We start from the raw sequence: 21,050 nt of genomic DNA, 5'->3' as shown, positions 1-21,050 counted from the left end.
ACTATTCCCAGATCACAAAAAGTTCTGGGGCTCAATAAATCACAATAATTTAGTTTTGCTGGCAAACAAAAACTTAATCTGATTCTATCATTAGAAGATATTCCTACCTCAGGATCATCATCATCAAAATCATGGTAAGTGGAATGATCAGGATTATTCATTTTATCCAGAAGTTCAATGGCAAGACTTCGATTTAATGGCTGGGTAACAAAGGGATGCTGAAAGACAGAGGGAAACACAGAGATTAAAATTCCAGCCACTCACACTAAGCATATTTTAATTTTATAACTTTAGAAAAGACCCCTCATACATAAATTTATACCTGTAGCAACTTTTCAGCTGTAGGTCTTTTTTTAGGATTTTTTGTAAGTGCCATTTTCACAAAATGATGGAAACTATTGGACCTGTAAAACAAAGTGCTAAACATTAAAATCAATTTCCAAGTACAGTACATTCACTATCTACTGAAACAAAAAAGCACTTACCATTTCATTTTGTCCTTTAATTTAGGAGGTTGGAAGTTGCTTTTTGTCATTAGAAAAAGTGCTCTGAAAAAAAAGAACAACACCATTTCTGTGGGTATGCTGTAATACATGAGATAAATTATTAAACACTTTATTTAATGGGTAAGAAGAAGCCACATCAGTTTGAGAGACTCAACCAGGACTTTATACATTTATGCACCAGAAGGAGTTGTTACAATTTCTGTCCAATTTCTGTTCACTCAGAACACTCACAGCCCAGTGCCCTTGCAGCACACCCAGAACCCACAAGCACACACAGACATTTCTTCAAATGGATTATTTAATTAGCTGCATTTACCCACCAAGCTCTAACCCTTCACTAACCTCATTGGATGTAGGTCAAACATTGGAGGCTGAAGTTCAGCAAGCTCTATTGCAGTTATTCCAACTGCCCACAGATCACACAGTTGGTTATAGCCACCTTTCCTTTCTACTGCAGCAACTTCTGGTGCCATCCTGAACAGTAAGAAACATTTTTAGGTAAACTTCTCACCACAAATCAAACATTCTTTGTACAGATAGTATTCTCTTCCTTACAGCTCTCAATTGATAAAGTCACAGTATATTATAGATATACACACACAAGTGAATGTGTAAAAAATTATGCAATGTACACCTGAAGTTTCCCTCAGTCATCTTCTAATGACTAACAGGCAGTTTCTACAATGGCCATTCAGGAGTAAGTGGATGAAATCAATCTGTCTCAGACTAAATACTACTCAACAACCAAAGACCCTGAAGTATAATTATTCAACTACAATAAAATCCACATAATACCCAAATTTACATATTGCCCAGAAAGTGATCCACTGACTTTGAAGAGAAGAATTCTAACAGGAGAAAAAGCAATAAAATGTCAGCTTTCTTGTACCCTGAAAACATAAGACTCATTGTCACCTCTGTATACAGCACTCCCTGTTTGTAAAGTCTGTCTCACTCATGTCAGGTAATCTCTTTATGTCAACAAAGTGGTTTCACATTCTCAGGTGGCAAAAATGAACAAACATAACTGGCACATAAATAGGAATACTTAAAGGAAATTATTCACTTGGATTTGTCACATGTTTTTAAGGGCCAAAGTGAATTATAAATTTGATTGTCCTATGTAGCCCTACAAGGTGGCAAACATGTTAGTATTTCTTAGCTTTAAGCTTCATCAGTCCTGATCACCTGCAAAGTAGCACTAAGTAACTCATAAATGTAACACAGATGAAGTCACTTCGAGAGTGCTCCAGGAGATCATCAAGCAGCATCTCAAATGATGCACTATTTAATAATATCCTGTGGTCACAGCACCGAGCCAGCCAGAGCTCACAAAGTGTTTGGACAATGCTCTCCCACACATGGTGTGACACTTGGGCATGTCCTGTGCAGGGCTAAGAGTTGGACTCAATGACCCTTGTGGGCCCTTTCCACTCCTTATCTGTAGATCTGAAAGCATCAGCAGGTTTGGTGGTAGAACCTACTTCACGTTTGTATAACTAAACTATATTTAGATACATTTCTTCCAGAGTTCATTAAAATCCCCATCACTCTAAATCAAAAATGAGGGAGTTACCACAGGAGAGGGGGAACATGAGTTAAACATTGAAATGGAAGGGTTACTAGCACTGAAGTTCACCTGCTTTGAGACACATGTAGATCTAATGACCACTAAAAATTTCACATGGCCTGTTTCAACTAAATTTTCTTCTCTGCAATCTCAAAAATTTTGCTTCCTTGATTCTGCTCTCAAATCTCTCAGAAGCTTTGCAAAGAACAACCGATGCTTTTCATCAGCATTTAACCTATGTAATACTTTCAAAGTCATTATTTAAGGTCATTTGAGAAGCCTGGCAAGATCTGAAAGTTACAGGACTTTCAAGCACTGAGGTCACCCAGACTTCTTGGGAAAGAGACACAAACCAATCACATAATCATGACTGATGGGTGTTTGTGCTATTCTGAAAGGGAAGTGAAGCCTTGGTGCGAAGAAAAATGCTAAAAATATTGTGCTTGGCTATTTCTAGTCAATACTTGAACATAGGGTTTTTTCATTATATGTATTTTTATCTTGCACCTACTATGCTGTCAGACTACAGAATTTTAGTATTTGTCTGTGAAACATATTACAAAAGTGCTGATTTACAGAATTGAATGTGTCTGATGTACTTCAAGGTGAAAGGGGACAATCACTTTCAGCAGGAAAAGGATTAAATGAAAGGCAGAATTCCAGGTAAGAAAAATTACACACACAAGTTTAATGGGGAAGAATAGAGATGCAGCAGAGGTAGAACTGTATCTCAGAATTCAATCAGTTTAGGTAAAAAAGGGAGAAAATGGCTTAGAGAAACAGTCCACAAGTGGCAAAAGTCTGTGGATCTGCGAGGACAAAGGAAACTCCTCAAGCAGAAAACCTGTATCTAGGCTGGAGGGGAAATAACATAAAATACCAAAATGAAAAATCAGGGAATAAAAAATACGTAAGATTAAAAGCAAGATTAAACTTGCTTTAAGTTAAAACCAAGCAAAATTGCTGTTAGTTTTTAGGTTTTACTAAATGAAGATAAATTAGTCAACAGTGATGGCACTACAAGGCCTTTCAACTTTTCAGAGCATTAAAGCCTTTTCTCTGACACTCAGCTAATTCGGGGTTTGGAATAAGTAACACAGATATGATCACCAGAAAGTCAGACACAGCCTTTAGAGGTTAGTCTACCCAGGAATGACAGACCATGCCTTTATCACAAGTTTTCAACAGCATTATATGTGTTACCATTATATTAATGGTCAGGTAAAAACCAGTTACCAATATGGGGTGCCAATGAAGGATTTCCTTTTGGCAAGTGTAGCTGTTATCTGTGCAGATACTCCAAAATCAGCTATTAAAAAAAAAGCAAAAACAAATGACAGTTAACAAATGATTTGATGCAATTAATTGTTAATGAACGCAAGTCTGGTTTCCCCACTGTTAAGAGGTCCTTAAATATACTAGAAATATTTAACAAAAAATAAAAAACAAAAGCAAATAATAGAAACTTGGTCTGTCTCAGATACCATTGGTCACCTCCCCTGAGTCACTTGCCAGATATGCACACCAATGTCCCTCATACACACAGGGAAGAGCAGGCTGACACAAAAGAACTAACAGGTACATGAAAGGTTTTGATAAGACAGAGCACCTCATTTTGTGTTACCAAAGAGATTCTTTCAGTTAAGCTTTCAAGGTAGATTTCACATTTAAGGACTCTGGATGGTAGATTTTATTAAAAATTTATAAATCCCTGTGATTTGACTTGTTTTTTCCTTTACAATAGCAGGTCTTTTACCTCACCGTTCCAAAATTACTCCAACTAATCCTCAGATACTAACTTGATGGTTTAGTTAGATACCACCAGCAAGATAAAAAGAATTCTGAAATTCAGTAATTCCTTACATGAACCATCATCTCATTAAACAAAACAGAGCATGCTGCTTCTTTGAGCACATAAAAATAATTTTTAAGCACTAAGATATATTAACTCACCTAATTTTACATGTCCATTATCCGTTAAAAGAATGTTTGCTCCCTTTAAAAAAAGAAAAGTTTACTTGAATTAAAACATGCCAATTCCTCCAATACAACATTAAAAAAAGAAATATCTGGGATCTTACAGCAAATTAGGGGCCAAAGACAAAGCAAGGATTGTGTTAAATAAACCTGCAGCCTTATCAAGGAAATGTTTGTGAAATTATCAAGCTGCCAGTTATTAAAAAATCTCCTTGTATATGCAATGTTTTTCATTAATTTTTAGTTAAGCCTATAGTACTACAGAGTTTGCATTGGACACAAACCTCTCAATAAACAATATTTGCCTGTGCTGATTAATTCTTACTTTTTTCTATTTACAATGACTCAAAGGAAACAGGAACTCAAAAGGTCAAAGTGGAAACAATTTCATTTTCTTTTCATAAGCAGGAGTTCATTTTGTCTTGTTTGAGAGCCATGCTTATAATTACAGCCTTAAGGACCTGCCTCAATAATCAAGCATTTAGCAAAGCTACTTCCGTCCTTATGCAACAGAGATTCTGTTCCTGCTGGACTTGGAGAGGTCATTTTTGTGTGGCTGTGTGTTCCACTCAGCTCAATAACCAAAATTAACCCAAAGCAGAGGCTTGCATTACAAAATTTCAAGATAAAAGGACTGAGAAAAACCTGATTTGAAGACTGAACCCAGGCACAGGTTGAGCTGAGTGAAGATTAGAGCTGATTAAACACAATTCCAAACATCAGCACTGCACTCCCATCAGGCAGATGGAAAGGCAGCAGAGATGAACCTCCAAAGATGTGTGTTTTTACAGATTATGGCTTTTCCCAGAGCAGGAAAAGCCAGGTCTGCAATAAAATGCAGCTAACTTGGCCCACGCTGCACAAGCACAGTTAATGAGCTTGGCAAACAGTTTAACAGCCCTGCTTACATGCTCTTGACCTTGTTCACCTTTCAAGCTAACAAGACAGGTACTCTAAACATGGAACTTAGCTACTGGGGGAAGCAAACACAGTTCAGCAGTCAGGCAATCTGCAGATGAAGACAGTACTTTTCCATGCTCATGAGAACAGATTAAAAAAAAACTCTTCACAAGGTAAGCACTGTAAGCATTTATTGGCACAGTTCTGCTTATTAAAAGTATCTATGGACTGTGTCCTTACAAGCATTCTATAAAGTATAGTGGAAAACATTTAATTTTGGTGCCTGAAGTAATCTTTCATTCAGAAATTACTTTTGTGATTGCTCAAAACCCACATATTCTTCTGCAGTCATTGAGAACAACTTGGAATCAGGCTGCATGAAGGCAACTACAGTTAAAGCTGCTGGGGGAAAAAAAGAAACCAAAACCAGCCAAAAAACCAGCACACAACACCACAAAAGAATATGATGATTTACTGTCAGATTTCCAGGAGGAAGCTTGCCAGGTTTGGAAGGGCTTTGGAAAGACTAGGTAGTAAAACTTCAGGAACAAAAAGTCAACAGGAAGCACCAGAAGGAAACTATAACAGAATACAAGAGTCTGAACAAGCCACTTTTGATGTAGCTTTGCTGAGATGGAGATTTAAGTCAGTCAGTACTAATAGCCTGATCTGCAGCACCCTCTCTATTTTTAGCATGCGAGGGAGGGGACAGAAGCAGTCTCCAAGAACCGCACAGAACAGCAGCCTCTGCCCTGCAATCTGCTCACCACCATGCAAGAAGCCAAAGCAAGAGCTCTGCTCACTAGCTAGTTCAAAAAGAAGGATATATGGAGCTCCCTGGAAAAGCTGTGGGAAGTGCAAACTTTTCTTTTGCACAGAGCACACAGCCTGAAGCCATCTGAACACATACTGCTCTGGACACCAGCTCGTGGCTAAATTCCAAAGCCCTGGTCCACATAAACAGTTTGTGTGGTTCCAAGGAAAAGAACAAACTATTTCCTTGCATATATTTTAAAGAAAGATTTTTTTTTTGCCTTGGGCAGAAACTTTTATTTCATTCTAATAGATTAAAAATCCCTACATATTCAGAAATGTACTGAAAACTGATACATAACAGTAAAGATCACTGGAGGTGATGTAACCTATTTTTAAAGCACCAAAGAAACCTTCAGTTTTTACTTACCTTTATATCTCTGTGCATTTTTCCTTTACTGTGAAGGTAATATAGTCCCTGCATAAAATATTTAAATAGTAATTCAGTCCAACATTTTTCATTTGACATACAGTTCTTATTTAATTAACACATATATTTAGGATCCAATTTAATGATCTAAATGACTCGCTGACTGAAGAACATTTTTATATTTCAGTGTAATTTGCTGTAAATTTGCAGATTCAATAGATATAGCAGCACATCTAATATCTTTATATAAAGCAGCATAGCTAAGCATCTTTGTATAAAGATATTTAGACATTTATCTAAAACACAGGATAGATGGAAGTAATACCAGTCACCACACCTATTGGAAGAAGAATATTCCCCAAACCAGTTTTTCTCTGGACATGGTGACTGCCACCTTTTTAGACCAAAGTAATTACTGGCAAATGGCCTAGGAGTCTTCTACTCAGCAGTCAGATCACTGGACCACTGGTAAAGCCACCTCCTGTATCATTACATCTTTCAATCAGGCCTAGAAGTGCTAGCAGGCAGTGCTTTGGGTTGAACACCTGGCTTCAACTCTATTTCATGGATTTTTGCAAAAGCATTTGGCCACCTGGGTCTCACACCTAAACATTTTAAGACTCAACACAAGTTAGAAATTAAGTTTAAATTCTGGAAGAATTCTGTAGAACCAAATCCCTGCATGGCAAATCAGAGACTGTGTCACTTTGGACACTCCAGGCTTATCTCTAAAATTCTCTTCCAGAAGTAAAATCACACACAAACATCTTCCTTGCTCTGTGAGCATGAACCTTCACAAGGCTCCACGTTCATGAGAAATACCCATGTGAAGACTCATATTTTTTGCCAGCTCATGCAAGACATCAGAGACTTGACTGCAAAATTTAAATCGTAATTAATCAAAGCTTCCACCCAACCATTGCAACAATTGGCATTAGGCAGAAGAGTCCTATGTACACTCCTTAAATCTGTGGATGCTACTGGAATACAAAGGCCATTAATTCACACACTTTTAGTACTGCCCTGGAACAATATGAAGTCACCATTTTCAAAACTGAATGTCTGGAGACAGTTACTTTAAAGGTCATATTTAAAAGACCCATCTTTTCAGAATCAAATCTCACAGATTCCAACAAAATGGACAGCAGGTATATTTTGAAAATGGAGGATTCAATGGGCTTCTAACTACAGAAACTGAATATTAACATCAGCATCCAAGTGAGACACTGGATTCAGGGACACTGGTGGCAAAATTAATGTTGGACAAATTACTTCAGTGGATGGACAATAGCCTATATTCTCAGACTTCTTACTTGAGAAAATGGTGTTCCATTATAAGCTGCAACAAGATATCTGAAACTACATGCATTATATTTGGTCAGAGTATTATAAACATGTATTTACATACAATCTAAAATATAGAAAAATGAGTCAATGAATAACATTTAGAAAACACAAAACAATAAGCTTTTTTCTCACATACAATTTATACATATTAACCAAGATATCTTCCCATACAAATAAATGGCTTCATAAATTCCATTCCAGACTACTCACTCCTCCATATCTAAGAAGATTATGGAATTGATTGATGGACTGTTTGGCGGGTAATGAATTGCTAAATGATTGTATCCACAGAGCAGTGCTAAACAAGCTCAATGTCCACAGTGAGCTAAACAAGCTCAATGTCCACAGTGACAAGTGGTGTCCCTCAGGGTCCCACAGCAGACTTCTTTTATCTCCACTGTTGATACAGACAGTGGGACCAAGGGCATCCTCAGCCCATGTGCAGAGGTCTTTCGAGAAAGATGGGGAGAAACTTTTTAGCAGGGCCTCTTGTGACAAGACAAGGTGTAATGGTTTTCAAGTAAAGGAGGGTAGATTCAGATTGCATCTAAGGAAGAATTCTTTAATTGTGATGCTGATGAACTACTGGAAGAGGTTGCAGAGAGAGGTGGTGGATGCCCCATCTCTGGAAACATTCAGGGTCAGGTTGGATAGGGCTCTGAGCAACATCCTCCAGTTAAAGATGTCCCTGCTCATCGCAGGGGGGTCTTTAAAGGCCCCTTCTAATGCAAACCATTCTACAAGTGACTAAGAACAAAAGGGTTTAAAGACTCGGAGCCCTTAATGCTCCCAGATGTCACATAAGCCTGATCTGTAAGTGAAAAAAAGCGCCACATCCTGCAAGTGAGAAGGCAGCAGTGCCTGGCATAGCACAGGGAGATGCTAAGAGACACCCAAGGGACACGGCTTGGAACAGAGCCATCCTCAAAGAGTGAGAGGCAGCAGATCTCAGCTGATGGCATTCAACAGGTTTGCCCTCACTACAATTCAAGAACTGCTCTCAGAGGGAAGTAAGATATCCATCAAAAAAGCACTCTCTGCTTAAGTTTTACTGCTGTATTGAACCTCTAACTTAGGAAAGAAAAATGAAAGCTAGCAAACCCACAAGGAGAGGCTAATGACTTCAACATCTCAAGCACACAGGCATTTTTTTTCCTATTGGCACAGATCAATTATTAGATATGCAAAATGGAGTGTTTTAATTTTCCTTCAAACATGCAGTATCTAATTTATACCATAAATACAGATTAAGAAAACACGCTGCTTCCCCCCTTTAAAAAAAATAAAAGTAACAGCAGAAAGATGACAAGAGCTTTCTTCAAATGATCCAGGGTAACTGAGGTTATGCAATTATATAAATTTCTAGGCTTTAATATGGGACCTCCTCAAAAGTCCGAGAAAAGTGCTGGGTCATCCAGTTACCAGATTTCCATGGCATCACATATTATTTGTAGCTTTTATTCTTAACTTTTAATACTTCTACATTAAAAGTAAAGTACATTAAAAAACCACAAGAACCTGAGGAGACACTACCTGTAGTGTTTCTCTGCTAACATAGGCAATCTGTTGCTCTGATAGTGGTCCAGTCACTGAAATAGAAGGGAAAAAGAAAAAAAATCTCAAAATTGGGTAAGATACTGCCCATTCCAAATCCATACCTCGATTACTTCCATTCAAACTGACAGGACCTTACACTACTAGTCTCTAAGTTAATATGCTTAGTCTTTATCCCAGACTGAGCACCCTAAAGATCACAGCATTTTTTAAAGTCAAAAATGTTTAGTACGGTTAGAATGGAAACTACTAATTCTTCTGTATTTAAATCTCCCAGTACTTAGGAAAAAGAAGCACAAGTAATGATTTAAGCCTAACTCTTTCCCCTGAACAAACCCATTGTATTCTTCTACAGAGGGCTGGACTTTCAACTCAGTGACTCAGAGCTGCAGCCAACTCTGCTCAGTCCCCTTTGAGCCCTGGGCAGTTCTTTGTACCATTTGTGACCTGATCTCTCCTTCCATCCTTCCCACTGCCAGAAAAACTGTTCTGTCCAGCTTCTCAGTCCTTCTCTGAAATCAGCTGGCAGCACTCCTGCTCCTGGGCCTGCCACACCAAGCACCTTCTCAAACCCCCCCTCCTGTAAGCAGGTTCAGCACTTTCCCAAGGGAAGGAGGAATCTTCCCCTCCCTTGAGGGTCCAACTTCACTCAAGTCTCTTAGAGGAAAACAATTAAATTCTGAACAAACACGCAAACAAAACAGCGAGCAGCAAGCAGGGAATGGTCTGTGACTCGTTCCAGTCACGGGACTTTGATCCTGAAATTAAAGAGGTTTAAGACCAGGAAATGCAGTCCTGACTGTAAGCTTTTCAGGTTTTGCACAGAAAACAAAGAGAAGGTGGATGGAGTTTCCCAAAGGACACTGAAGGAGTAGAAAGTTAGGAACAAATCTAGATTAAAAAATCTAACTGCTTAGCTTCTACAATATTAGTATCACACAACATATCTCCAAATAAGTCTACACCCAACTTATCTTTTCTGAAAGAAAAGCTCCAAGCCCACACAAAACTATATATACTGGCACCCACAGCAGGCGGATCTAGGCACCTATTTCTGCTTTGAGAAATTTCATTCTGATTTACTCAAATGACTCAAGATTACAGAGGCCTATAGTTCAACTGGAATAGGACTCTCTAAAATATAATAAAGAGCAGAAATGAACCTTCCATTCTAACTACCAGCAGAGAAGCCAAAAATCAGCTGCAACGGGAAGCCACTCCTGCAGACATCTGCTCAGGCATTTATGTGGCATGAGCTCATTTCCTACTCTACAGGTGTTCCACAAAACAAAGCCTATTAAACACGATGCTTTTCTCAAACTTAGCAAAGAGTTAAAGGATCACCAAGGCCACACTCAAACGACTATGACAGGAACATGGCAGGAACTTTTGAATTGGTGCTGCTTTTAATTGCACCCAAGGTAAACATAAAAAGCTGCTTACGCACAAGAGACCCTCATACGTAAAATCTTCACATGTTAGAATTTAGACAGACTTCCTCAATAAAAAACATCACCTGAGAACTCCAAAGCCATTACTCACTTAGTGCATACTCCTTTCCTACAAAGGTCTTAACTCCAGGGCAATAAAGTCCTTCAAAACTGATTTTGTCTCTTGAAAAATAGCAAGCAGTTGATTGATCCTGTCTTTATCCAACAGATTCACAGACAGCCCTTGTTTCTTTGACTGCTCACTGAAGCCAAGCCTAAAGCAAATATAGAGACCACCTTTGCTTTTCACATGTCACACATCCAGCCTAAAAAAACCCTGAAAAAATTTAAAAATACCCTCATGGAATACAATACTGGTGTGCAAACATCAAACAGTTTGTATACCAAAGGACAAGAGCATCCATGCTAATCAATCCACATACCTAGGTTTCTGTAGGAAGTGTATAGATTATACTAAAACAAAGTTCAATAGCTCAGAAACAAAATGGCTATGAAGCAAGACAGCACATCAAGACATCATTTTATTCTTTTTACAATGTAAGATTGTAAAATATTTTACAAATATTGCCAAAAATTTTACAGCCTTCAAAAAGCAGTGAGGGGCATATGAGCCCCTGAAGGATGGAAATAACTTCTGCTGCACACCCCCATGCCCCACCCCATTAATGTTGTTTACAAAACCCAAACCAATTAAGTAAAAGATAAGCTAAAATTGACCTTCAATGAATTATTACAGATACTAAAATTCCTCCTCTAATTCCAAAACACTGCAATCATTTCAATTTTTGAAAATAAGCTGTACTTAGATTTTAAGGAATAAAGTCTTTGCATACCATGATAAATATCCTGTAGAGAGCCACCTCCACAGAACTCCATGCAGATCCATAGCTTGTCTCGTCTAAAGAGTGAATAAAACCATTCATTAGCTGTCAGATTTGCAGAGCACTTGTAAAAGATAAGTCAGAGGACTCAAACACTATAAAGCACAACAACATACTCTGTATTGTAGAAAGTACAAGTCAAATAATGAGTGTAATTTAGTCCTTATGTGACACTTCACTGTCCAAACAGTAACTAATGAAAAAGTCAAAAATATTGTACTTTAATGAAGCAATAAAAACAGTATTAGTGAAACATTCACTCTGATTTTTGTTGAAATACATTTTTTTGAGAGTAGAGACAAAACAGACGTGGGTTCTTATTTCTTCCTTATTTTCACTTCTCCACTTTTTTCATAGCATAGAAGTTAACACAAACAAGAAAAAAATACAAAACAAAAAGCCCAAGGAGTCTCTCAACTAAATTTCTTTCACAGCAAATTAAGTGGAACTGTAGTGCTTTAGTCAAAGCTAGGTAGAGCACAGCCTATGCTGTGGGTAAGTACCTGCTCAGATAAAGACTTTTCCTTCAAAAAAACCTATGGATACTTTTGGTGGCAGGGTCAGAAGGGAAGTTATTTAGCTCTTCTTCCCTTACTAAGAGAATCAATTCAGTGTGATTCACTGTACCTCCACAAAAGGTGCTTTCCAAGAATAGATAACAGGCTGAAGGATTTAAAGGTATCTTCTATCATGGTCATTAACTCTATTTTCACTCAGTAATTTTCATTGGTGAGATGTGGCCACAAAAAGACACTGTGCAGAGCAAAAAATCTGGGACTTGCCTAGTCATTCCTGGCCAACAAAACACTCAGGTGGAAAAAAAGAACCCCATACATCCACCTCAGAGCAGAGAGTAACACAGGAGAACCAAAGGAAAGCCTGATGGTTGTTCTGGAGCTCCCTGATGACCTGGCCTTGCATGTCTTGCACTCATAAGGCTCTGTTAGAGCAGCTGAGACATTTGTGTCAGGGCTTTTGCAAGGCCATGGTGGAAGTGCTGAGCTTATCTCCTGAGCTGCAAACTGCAAGTGCTCTCAGCAGCAGGTGACAGCTAGAAGAGCTGCTGCTCCAGGGAGAATTCTGTCTGTCTTGGATGTCCTCCCCTTTTACGTCCAGAGTGCACATGGTCCTCACAGCTACATTCCCAGCTGCTTCCTCTAGGGGTGGGAAAGGTATTGTCCAAGCATTACAGGAGTTTTAAGCAGCAGAATTCCCTGGCTGTTAACTCCATACATTTCATGGGGTCAACTAAAGCCTTGCTTGAAATAATATTAAAACTTTCCACTGAAACAGCTGACCAATGCCAGGCACAGGCACTGTGACAACCCATGGAAGAAAGCTGAGTAAGAAAGAACCACTGAAGAGGCATCTCTAAGTCCCTTCTTTGCTCCCCACAATGATGCAGGACTCAAGACAGGGACAGTTTTGGGGGCACTCATGGGCCCATGTGGCTGCATCCTGTTTGCTGCCAAAAGTAGCAGCACTGTGAAGTGGGAAGAAGCCAGAACTCTCCCAGCAAAGTAAGAGACATGAAGCATTAAAGTGTTGCAAATTCTCACTTGCTTACTGGGCATTCACTTCCCAGTGTGCAAAAGCCCTACAGAAAACAGAAAAAGAACATAAGAGGATCAGAAGAGGTGACTACACTTCTTAGTTTCAATCTAGCCTTTTATCACTGTGCCTAAGCACTTTGAGACAGGTGAAGATCCCCATACCAACCAAGAGTAACAGTGTAGAGTCTTTCTACAGAGCATATGGCCTGAGCAGCAAGCAAAACAGAGACAGGACCAACAGTATCATTGAGGGTCTGCAACTTAACACTCAGGCCAACAGCAAGGCAGAAATGTCACTGTCTGAAAAATCCCTACACAAACAGAAGAAATCCATATGCTGATGACTAGCAAGTATTGGACAATGGTATTTTTTCGTATTCTTCTTAGCATTGAAATATGCTTGGAAAACAAAAGGTCAGGCAGCAAAACATCTGAAAGCCAGTGATTTGATTGCCCAGACAAAAAAAGAAGCACTCTCACCTCCAGCTTGAGTACAGAATAGGGAGTGTTTCAATACAAAAATGGTCAGGAAAGTTGAGTGCAACAATAGTAGTTGTTTCTGCACTGTTTTCATATGAAATTTAAAATATCACCAGAAGCAGCTTTTTATTAGTTATGCTAAGCAATCTATTCCCACTACAACTGGTTAAAAGAAGTAGCTGGTAAGACAACTGAGTACATTTGTCAATGTTTCTACAGTGCGAATAACCTCACCTCCAGAAACAAACACAAAACCTTCACATTCTGGTCAGAAGTTCACAAGTTGGAAAAACAGACATTTTACTGAAACAGATTTAAAAGATACTCTATACACAGACACTTCAGACTTCACATACTTCTGCTTAATTTTCCACTTATATATTAGATTCAAAGCTTTTAAGCATCAACTTATTTGCAAGAAAACATGACCATGTGGGCACTGAACAACTTTGCTGGAAGAAAGATTATTTAGAGAGAGACACTGCAGTAAATAGAACAGATTTGAAGGTGAATGAAAAAAATACACAAGTGGATAATACTTGGTAAATTATATTTTGCCTATGTCACCTTATAGATTTGTCCTTTACAAGGGGACAGGGACACATTTTTAAGTGAACAAAAGAAACAAACTGTACCTGAGATAGCTGCCAAAATAAGCAACAATGTTCGGATGTTTACAGTCTTTCATCATAATGATTTCCTGCTGCACAACAGCAAAATCTTCTCCTGAAATGCAGTAGAACGAGTATTTTCTTTGGCCTGGGTTACAGTCACATCTTAACTTTCAGCACATGTTTATAGAATAAACATTCTTAGCAATTAAGACTAATTATCTGCAAGTTTCACAGACATAAATCAGCTGTAAATCAGTATTTATTAGCAAGGGCTTAGCAATAAGTAACCATATTCTGAAGTTTCATTCTGGGACAGATGGACCTCACATCTGCTGACAGCTCTTACAATACTGGCCACAGCTCTTTCTCAAGTCCTTATTTTCCCTGAGACCCCACTGTGTCCATCTGTGTAAGCCCTGCCAATAGCCTGGGTTCCTAAAAACTCAACAAAACTTTGCTATTTTTGGCCACATGCCCATTCTCGTTAGCTCATCTTCCTAAACAAAAAAAAACCAAAAACAACAACCCAAAACCAGTCACTAGTAGACTGCTGCTGCAACATTTCAGCAGACTCCACAAGAATGTAAATTTATGGACTGTAACTCACATCCAGAAAACATTGACACAGGGGTGACATTTACCTGAATCTCACCATTTGAAACCATGGCAGTCCCAGTCTTTCTATTAAAGGTTCTTACAGATGTGTATACTGAGACAATCAGCTGTGTGTCAAGTTTCACACATGAGATGTTTTTCTTTTGGGAATGTTTTCTGTTTTTCCCAGTACATTAACATACTGATGACCTATCCATCGAGTTATTTATAACCAGAAACATGATACTCCCATGTATTTTATTTTAACTGACAGCAAATTTCAAACCATAAGCTGCAAGTTAACATCTATCTGTAGTGTGTTGCCGATGGCTTCCTGGCTAGACTCTTAAACACACACTAAAGAACAGAAGAATTTATTTTCACACATGGACCTCCCTGAAAGGACACAATTCCTTCAGTGTGTGAGCAGCATTTTCACTGCATTCAAAATAAAAGTACCATAAAGCCTTAAAACAAGTCCCTAAACATTGTTAGCCCTCAGTCTGCACACTGTACACTGACCTGCAAAACTTCCAAAACTGGGCAGCTGAAGTCTACTCTCTGAGCACCACTCAGGTGTCCAAAGGCTGCCAAAAAATACTGAAGTGCAGGATGCCAATCGTTCACCCATCACCAGAGTCATGGGGTTAAGTTTCCCCAGGGCATCCCCATGCTCTGCCCACAGCACACCCAGCTGGATTGATAACTCATATCATGCACAGCCAAGGACTCCAGCAATGGGAACTGACATAAGAAAAACAAAGAAGCAGAACTAGACAGGAGCATCTGAGATCACACTTTCAGTGTGAGGAAAAGAAGTGTGATTTACACACACTTTTTGAACTACTTAGTAACATACTGTCCTGTCTTGAACTTTTAAATTTGTATGTACTGTGAAAACACAACATTTCTAACCCCATCCAGAATTGTAAAGGGAAAAATGGAAAAAAACTTAATACCTTCTTTCCCAAACAGACCTTAAGGATCAAACCAGGTAGTTAAAATATTACTCACACCCCAAAATTAAATCTGGAAATGGAACACCAGCAGTTAGAAGTTAGACAGAAAGTCTGGATGTTTTATTTCCCAGATTAATCCTATTCAACAGGCCTACTCTTATTAATAGAACAGACTGCAGGCTGAGAACTGATCTGTAGGGCACATGTGCTTTGTGAAATCACCACAGAAGCACAGTGCAAGCACAAATCTAGCAGTGAAGTCCTAATCAGACTCTCCAAAAGATTTTCAGGAAATGTACTCAACTCCCAGATACTAATGTTCAGCTATTATTTCATCCTTCTTTTTAGTTCTTCCTCTACTCTTTAACAGGCAAGTTTTTTGCCTTGCTGTATTCTTGTGTTCCAGAAATTTTTATAACACATGGGTCGAACACAGGACAAAAAACCCCACAATTTGCAATGAAATTTTAATCAGCTTTCACTTAACTGTTCTCCAATTACATTTTTCCTCTTGCATCTTGTTTGTCATGATTCTTTATTTTTAAGAACAGTGTACTTTTTTTTAAAACAGTGTACTTTTTCCTACACCTTCTTTCAATAAGTGGACTTGATTGATTTTGTACAATTGTTATCTTAAGCACAAAAATATTTAGTTTCTGTGTCCTACTTAAGTTAAGAAACCACTTACCTGGTTCTAGTTTTATTACTTTAATTGCTGCAAGCTCACCCGTGTTGACATTTCTAGCCTATAAAAAAACAAAAAAGGAGTATTTAGAAAGCAGAATGCAGCAGCCACCTCTGCATTCCTGACTTGATGTTCTCTGACAGCAGTAGTCAAAGAGCAACTGAGGCACACAAGGATTTAACACAGTGGAACCACTTGTTGGAGAACACTAAACAGCTGATTTATACTGAGAGCTGAAGCTTTAAGTCTGCTCAGGAAGCTACAATGCCACACAACACTTGAATTATGCAAGCTCTCAACCACGCTGTACTTAGGTGTGAAAACCCATAAACCAACCAACCACTGAGAGTCTGAAAAGCAGCTGTAACATCATGGGTCTCTCAGCAGCCAAGGGATCCAGGGCACACCAAGGGCTGTGCTCTGCAGCGTGTGGGACCACTTGCAAGACTCCCAGATGGGTAATGCAATGCTTCTTCTTCATTTTGCTATGTGCAAGACCCTTTGAACCTTCTTCTCCAAAAACAACAGCCTCCCCTTGCTGCAGAGGGTTGAACAAAGCAAGGCAGCAATGAAGGAGTTAGGGAGCATTCCCCTCAAAACATTCCCTTTAGACACACAGCAGCCAACTGCAGCAGCAATGACTCAGGAGCTTCACTGCATTTTCACACATGGAATGTTCTGAATTGGAAGGGATCCACAAGGATCAAGTCCAGTTCCTAAGTGAATGGTCCATAGGGGGATCAAACCCACAATTCTGATGCCATTAGCACCATGCTCTGACCAACAGAGCTCTGTCCTGCTAAGGCCTTGGTTCTACTGAGCAACCAAGGAAGCTACATTTCTGAAAAGCCATTAAGAAGCAACATAAATTACTATAAAAACTATTTCTCTTCTACAGCTGTACCTTTGGACTTTAACTGAAAGCCAATAAGCCATTTGCCCAGGCCTTTCAGAGCATTTCTGTGCCCCTGTACCCAGCCATGGAGAGAAGGCAGCAAAGCTGCTTCCCAGCACTGAAGCAGCAGCAGCACCTGAAGGATGCCCAGCTACAGCCTCTTCTCTCCCCAGGGGAGGCTTGCTGCCTGTAGGAGTACGGATTGCAGTGCCTGCTTTTGCAAAGGCCAATATTACAGAACCTAACACATGGAGCCAGAGATCCACCTCGTAAGCTGCTAATAGCCTCATTTAAGTCACTTCAGGAAGTCAGGACTCAGAGCCTTTATGGACTCCCCAAGTATGTGCAAGGTTTGTTACATGGCAGCTTGGGAGCTAGTTGTGGAACCAAAAGTGGAGGGGAAAATATCCCTAAGACTATAAAAAGTAAACAAGAATAAGGTCTGGAAATAACTGCAGAGGGTATTCTGCAGTTAGAGATTTACTCAGCTCACTCCTTGGACAGCTATCTCAAGCTTCTCACTATTCTTTGGCAGGGCAACACTGTTGCAATGCTGGGAGCCCTGGCATTTGCAAATCTTTTGCAGGCAGAGAGATTCTGAGACCAGTGAGAATCATATGAAATTCAAGGAGTAGTCCAAACCTGATTGACTGTGGAAAAAACCAGTTAACAAATAAATTTTCTCTGGCAGCCTTCCCTGTAAGTCATTATTTATCCACCCCACCAATGGCAGCAATGTCCCCAACCCTCAATGGTGGAAAAGATGCACAGACATTTGGAACAGCAAAACCCATGAGCTCCTTTCATCTGTACCAGAGAATAAAGGCAACACATGAGAAAGTGCCACCACTGAAGCATGAGCTAGGATTTTTACTCCTTATTTCTTTTCCTAACATACTCTGTTCACAGCAAGAAACCAACAGAAGCAAAATGTTCATTGATCAAACATCAGCATTTTTTAACCTCCAAGACAAAGAAGTTACTGAAGCTTTAACAAAGCTGACCTGTGATCACCAGGGGGGCTTGTTAACACTTACAGACTTGTTTTGGGGCAAACTTGTACTAATAGTATGATCAATGAGATACAACTGTAGCGGATACAAGTGAGAAGTTACACACTCTGCACAAGCCAGGATGAAAACATTTCACAGGCCTCAGAACCCCTGCTCATGATTTTTTGTTCTATTTATTTTTAACAATACTATGTCCAGCTGTCAGGAGTTTGTGTCACTGACTATGCCTCCATAGGTCCCTATGGAGACACTGGGACAGAAAGTTTTCCTGGGCTTATGAAAGCCAGAAAGGAGGAAGAAAATCTGATTTAATGCAGGCCACCAACACCTTCAGCAACAGCAGGCCCTGTGCTTAAGGGCATAGATTAAAAAACATGACTCCAAGTTGAGAACCTGTTATAATAAGTTATAATAAATTATATAAGTTATAATTTTGCATCTTGTTCCATTTGGGTTATCAGCATTGAAGGTGTTATCAACAGCAGGAATATGAATTGTCTTTGCTAATCTGAGTAATAAAAAGATTATTCTGATTGTAGTGACACAAGAGCTTCTTGTAAAGGCTAGGGATGGGAATAAGATACCCCTGACAGGTTTTACTAGATCCCAAACACTTTTCAAATAATCAGCTGTGAAGCAATTCCTCCTCTAAGCTCACTTGAATGAGAGACTGACAATGACTGAACCACTGTATGCTTTTCACCACCTGCTGGAGCTGGCTGTGACCCTGAATTTGGGGGTGCCTAAGTATGTACCACACAGCACCTCAGAATGTGGAGGACACTGTCTTTGACTTTTATTTAGGAAAATCCCACTGAAATTGCCAGTTCCTTATGGGTTTTGAGACTGGAAAAACAATAAGCATTAGAGTGGGTGAAGAATGATTTCAAACAAGTATTTCTGAGCTGACAAAACAAATCTAAAATTTTTAAGAGGCTCAGGTAAGAAAATCCTGGCTCATTTTTTGTTACCACTCACACTCTTACCTGCTCTAATTCCCAGCCTTTCTGATGCTGGGGTTTACAGCACCCACCATTTCCATGAGCAGCATCCTTCAAATGCACATTTCACTGTGTCAATGGAAATTTTTTCCAGAGCAAAGATAGGCCTACAATGCCTTCATCTAAAGACACTTTACCAAATGTATACAGCATTTATAGAATGTCTGCTCTAGAAAACTATAGATTACCAAATGTATACAGCATTTATGGAATGTCTGCTCTATAGAAACTCTAATTCTATCAGCAGCTGAAAGAATGATACTCTTCCAGAGACCTAGACTGCCACTGAGCAGCAGTTTCAACTGCTAGGTCAAGCTGAAGGAGTACTACCTAATTAAACAGGAAATAATTACTAGTGTACTCTCTAACAACAGCAGGATATCAGAAAAAAAATTATATAAAAAATCATCAACTAGAAATAAAAGCTAAAAACTGTCAGGCTTTGATTATCCTTCAAATGAAAACTGATAATGTAAAGCATATAATGCTGCAACAAAGCCGAAAAAGCAAAAGTCTAAGACAGAGGCTTCTGGTTTTGACCACTTCCTGTGTGAACTATTGAAAAAAATGATTTCTAAACAGGTTAGAACTCCATGGGAAAACTGGTCCCAGTGTACAAAGAGGCTTCCTGAACCTGATTAGCTCCATTCTACAGGAAAATGCACCCAAGCAACTCCCCAGCCCTTAGAGCCCTTCTCTTCAGCCTCTCTCAAACCCTGACACCTCCCCCTGCTTCCACATAGCTTCCACATTCTGGTAGAAAGTGTAATACCACAACCCAACAGAGTGACAATTTTAGACAGCAATGCCTTGATAAAGCTGATGTTAAACAAAAACCTCTGTGCATGGCACAGATTACTGGTTAAGGAAACCACAGTCCCAGAAATGAAGCCCCATACCACTTATTCAGTGCAGTAAAAACAGAATGGCAAAACATCCACCTCCCTTCTCTGCCTACCTGACAAGCTTCAAACACCAATTAAAGCTGAACAGAAAGATGTCAAAACATAGACATTTATTCCTAACAAAGTGAAGAAGCTTTCAAGAGCTGTAATGTCAATCAGGAAGAATGGAAGACTAAAATGCCTATCAAAAAGCATCGTTTCAACATTTCAGAAACAACAAACTGAAGAAGAATTGATGCCCTAGTGGATCACCCCGAGAAAGAGGAGCAAGGGCACACACATGTAGAGAAGAGGACACCAAAAATTAGAAGTTCATCACAATTCAGGTTCATCTGACCTGGGTGTTCTCCTCCAGCAACACACTGAAGCACCATCAGCAACCAGACACCCCAAAATATGGCTGGCAGCAGAAAGCAGTAATAGTCGCCAGCTGCTCCCCACAGATACCCACAGAACCTGAAGTTTTCAGCATGAGGCAGTTAAGCTGGTGGACACACAACTTCCCTCACCAAAACCAACCTCCCTGCCCAAGGGCTGGCGAACAAAAACCAGGCTTGCCTTCTTGAAAAATGAGACCTCAAACAATGTGCACCCCAATGAATTGTGTTGTCTTCATTTGTTATCTGGCTGGAGCCATAAATGCCAAAAAGAACTGAAAGAAGACAACCACAGTATAATATACAACCTCTGCAGGAACAATAATCTCATTAATTATCACAACTGTTTGAAATTCAGCAAAATAAGGGCCTTTTTTGCAGTCAGGTGATGAAAATCTTTCAAAGGGTTCACCTGCACTAGACAAATGACCTGTGAGATGACAAATGAAGTTCAACCTTTATTAAGCCAAAGCAATAGGTTTTTTTAAAAATATGCTATGATATAAATTAATGACATGAACAAAATGGACCTACAATCACCTCAGAAAATACTTCCAAGCCCGGTGCAGTCACTCCCAAAAACAAACATAGAGGGATAGGGATAA

At 39.3% G+C, this 21,050-nt stretch overlaps 1 protein-coding gene across 5 annotated transcripts in view; it reads right to left on the bottom strand.

The window, feature by feature from the left end:
- MAP4K3 (mitogen-activated protein kinase kinase kinase kinase 3) overlaps window positions 1–21,050 on the bottom strand; it is a 65,439-nt gene that overhangs the window by 40,973 nt on the left and 3,416 nt on the right. For all 5 annotated transcript variants that reach the window (XM_074536929.1, XM_074536930.1, XM_005489341.4 and 2 more), the window contains exons 2-12: window positions 16,258–16,315; window positions 14,038–14,128; window positions 11,322–11,386; window positions 9,017–9,072; window positions 6,137–6,184; window positions 4,030–4,072; window positions 3,313–3,385; window positions 849–980; window positions 486–548; window positions 323–404; window positions 108–218 (exon numbers count right to left, since the gene is read on the bottom strand). In XM_074536929.1, the coding sequence (XP_074393030.1) occupies window positions 108–218; window positions 323–404; window positions 486–548; window positions 849–980; window positions 3,313–3,385; window positions 4,030–4,072; window positions 6,137–6,184; window positions 9,017–9,072; window positions 11,322–11,386; window positions 14,038–14,128; window positions 16,258–16,315 (822 nt within the window). The remainder of the gene's footprint in view (window positions 1–107; window positions 219–322; window positions 405–485; window positions 549–848; window positions 981–3,312; window positions 3,386–4,029; window positions 4,073–6,136; window positions 6,185–9,016; window positions 9,073–11,321; window positions 11,387–14,037; window positions 14,129–16,257; window positions 16,316–21,050) is intronic.

This window comes from Zonotrichia albicollis, chromosome 3 (genome assembly GCF_047830755.1).
Source record: "Zonotrichia albicollis isolate bZonAlb1 chromosome 3, bZonAlb1.hap1, whole genome shotgun sequence".
Classification (NCBI taxonomy): Eukaryota; Metazoa; Chordata; class Aves; order Passeriformes; family Passerellidae; genus Zonotrichia; species Zonotrichia albicollis.
Note: the sequence above shows the minus strand (reverse complement) of the source record. Positions and strands in the feature narration are given on the sequence as shown.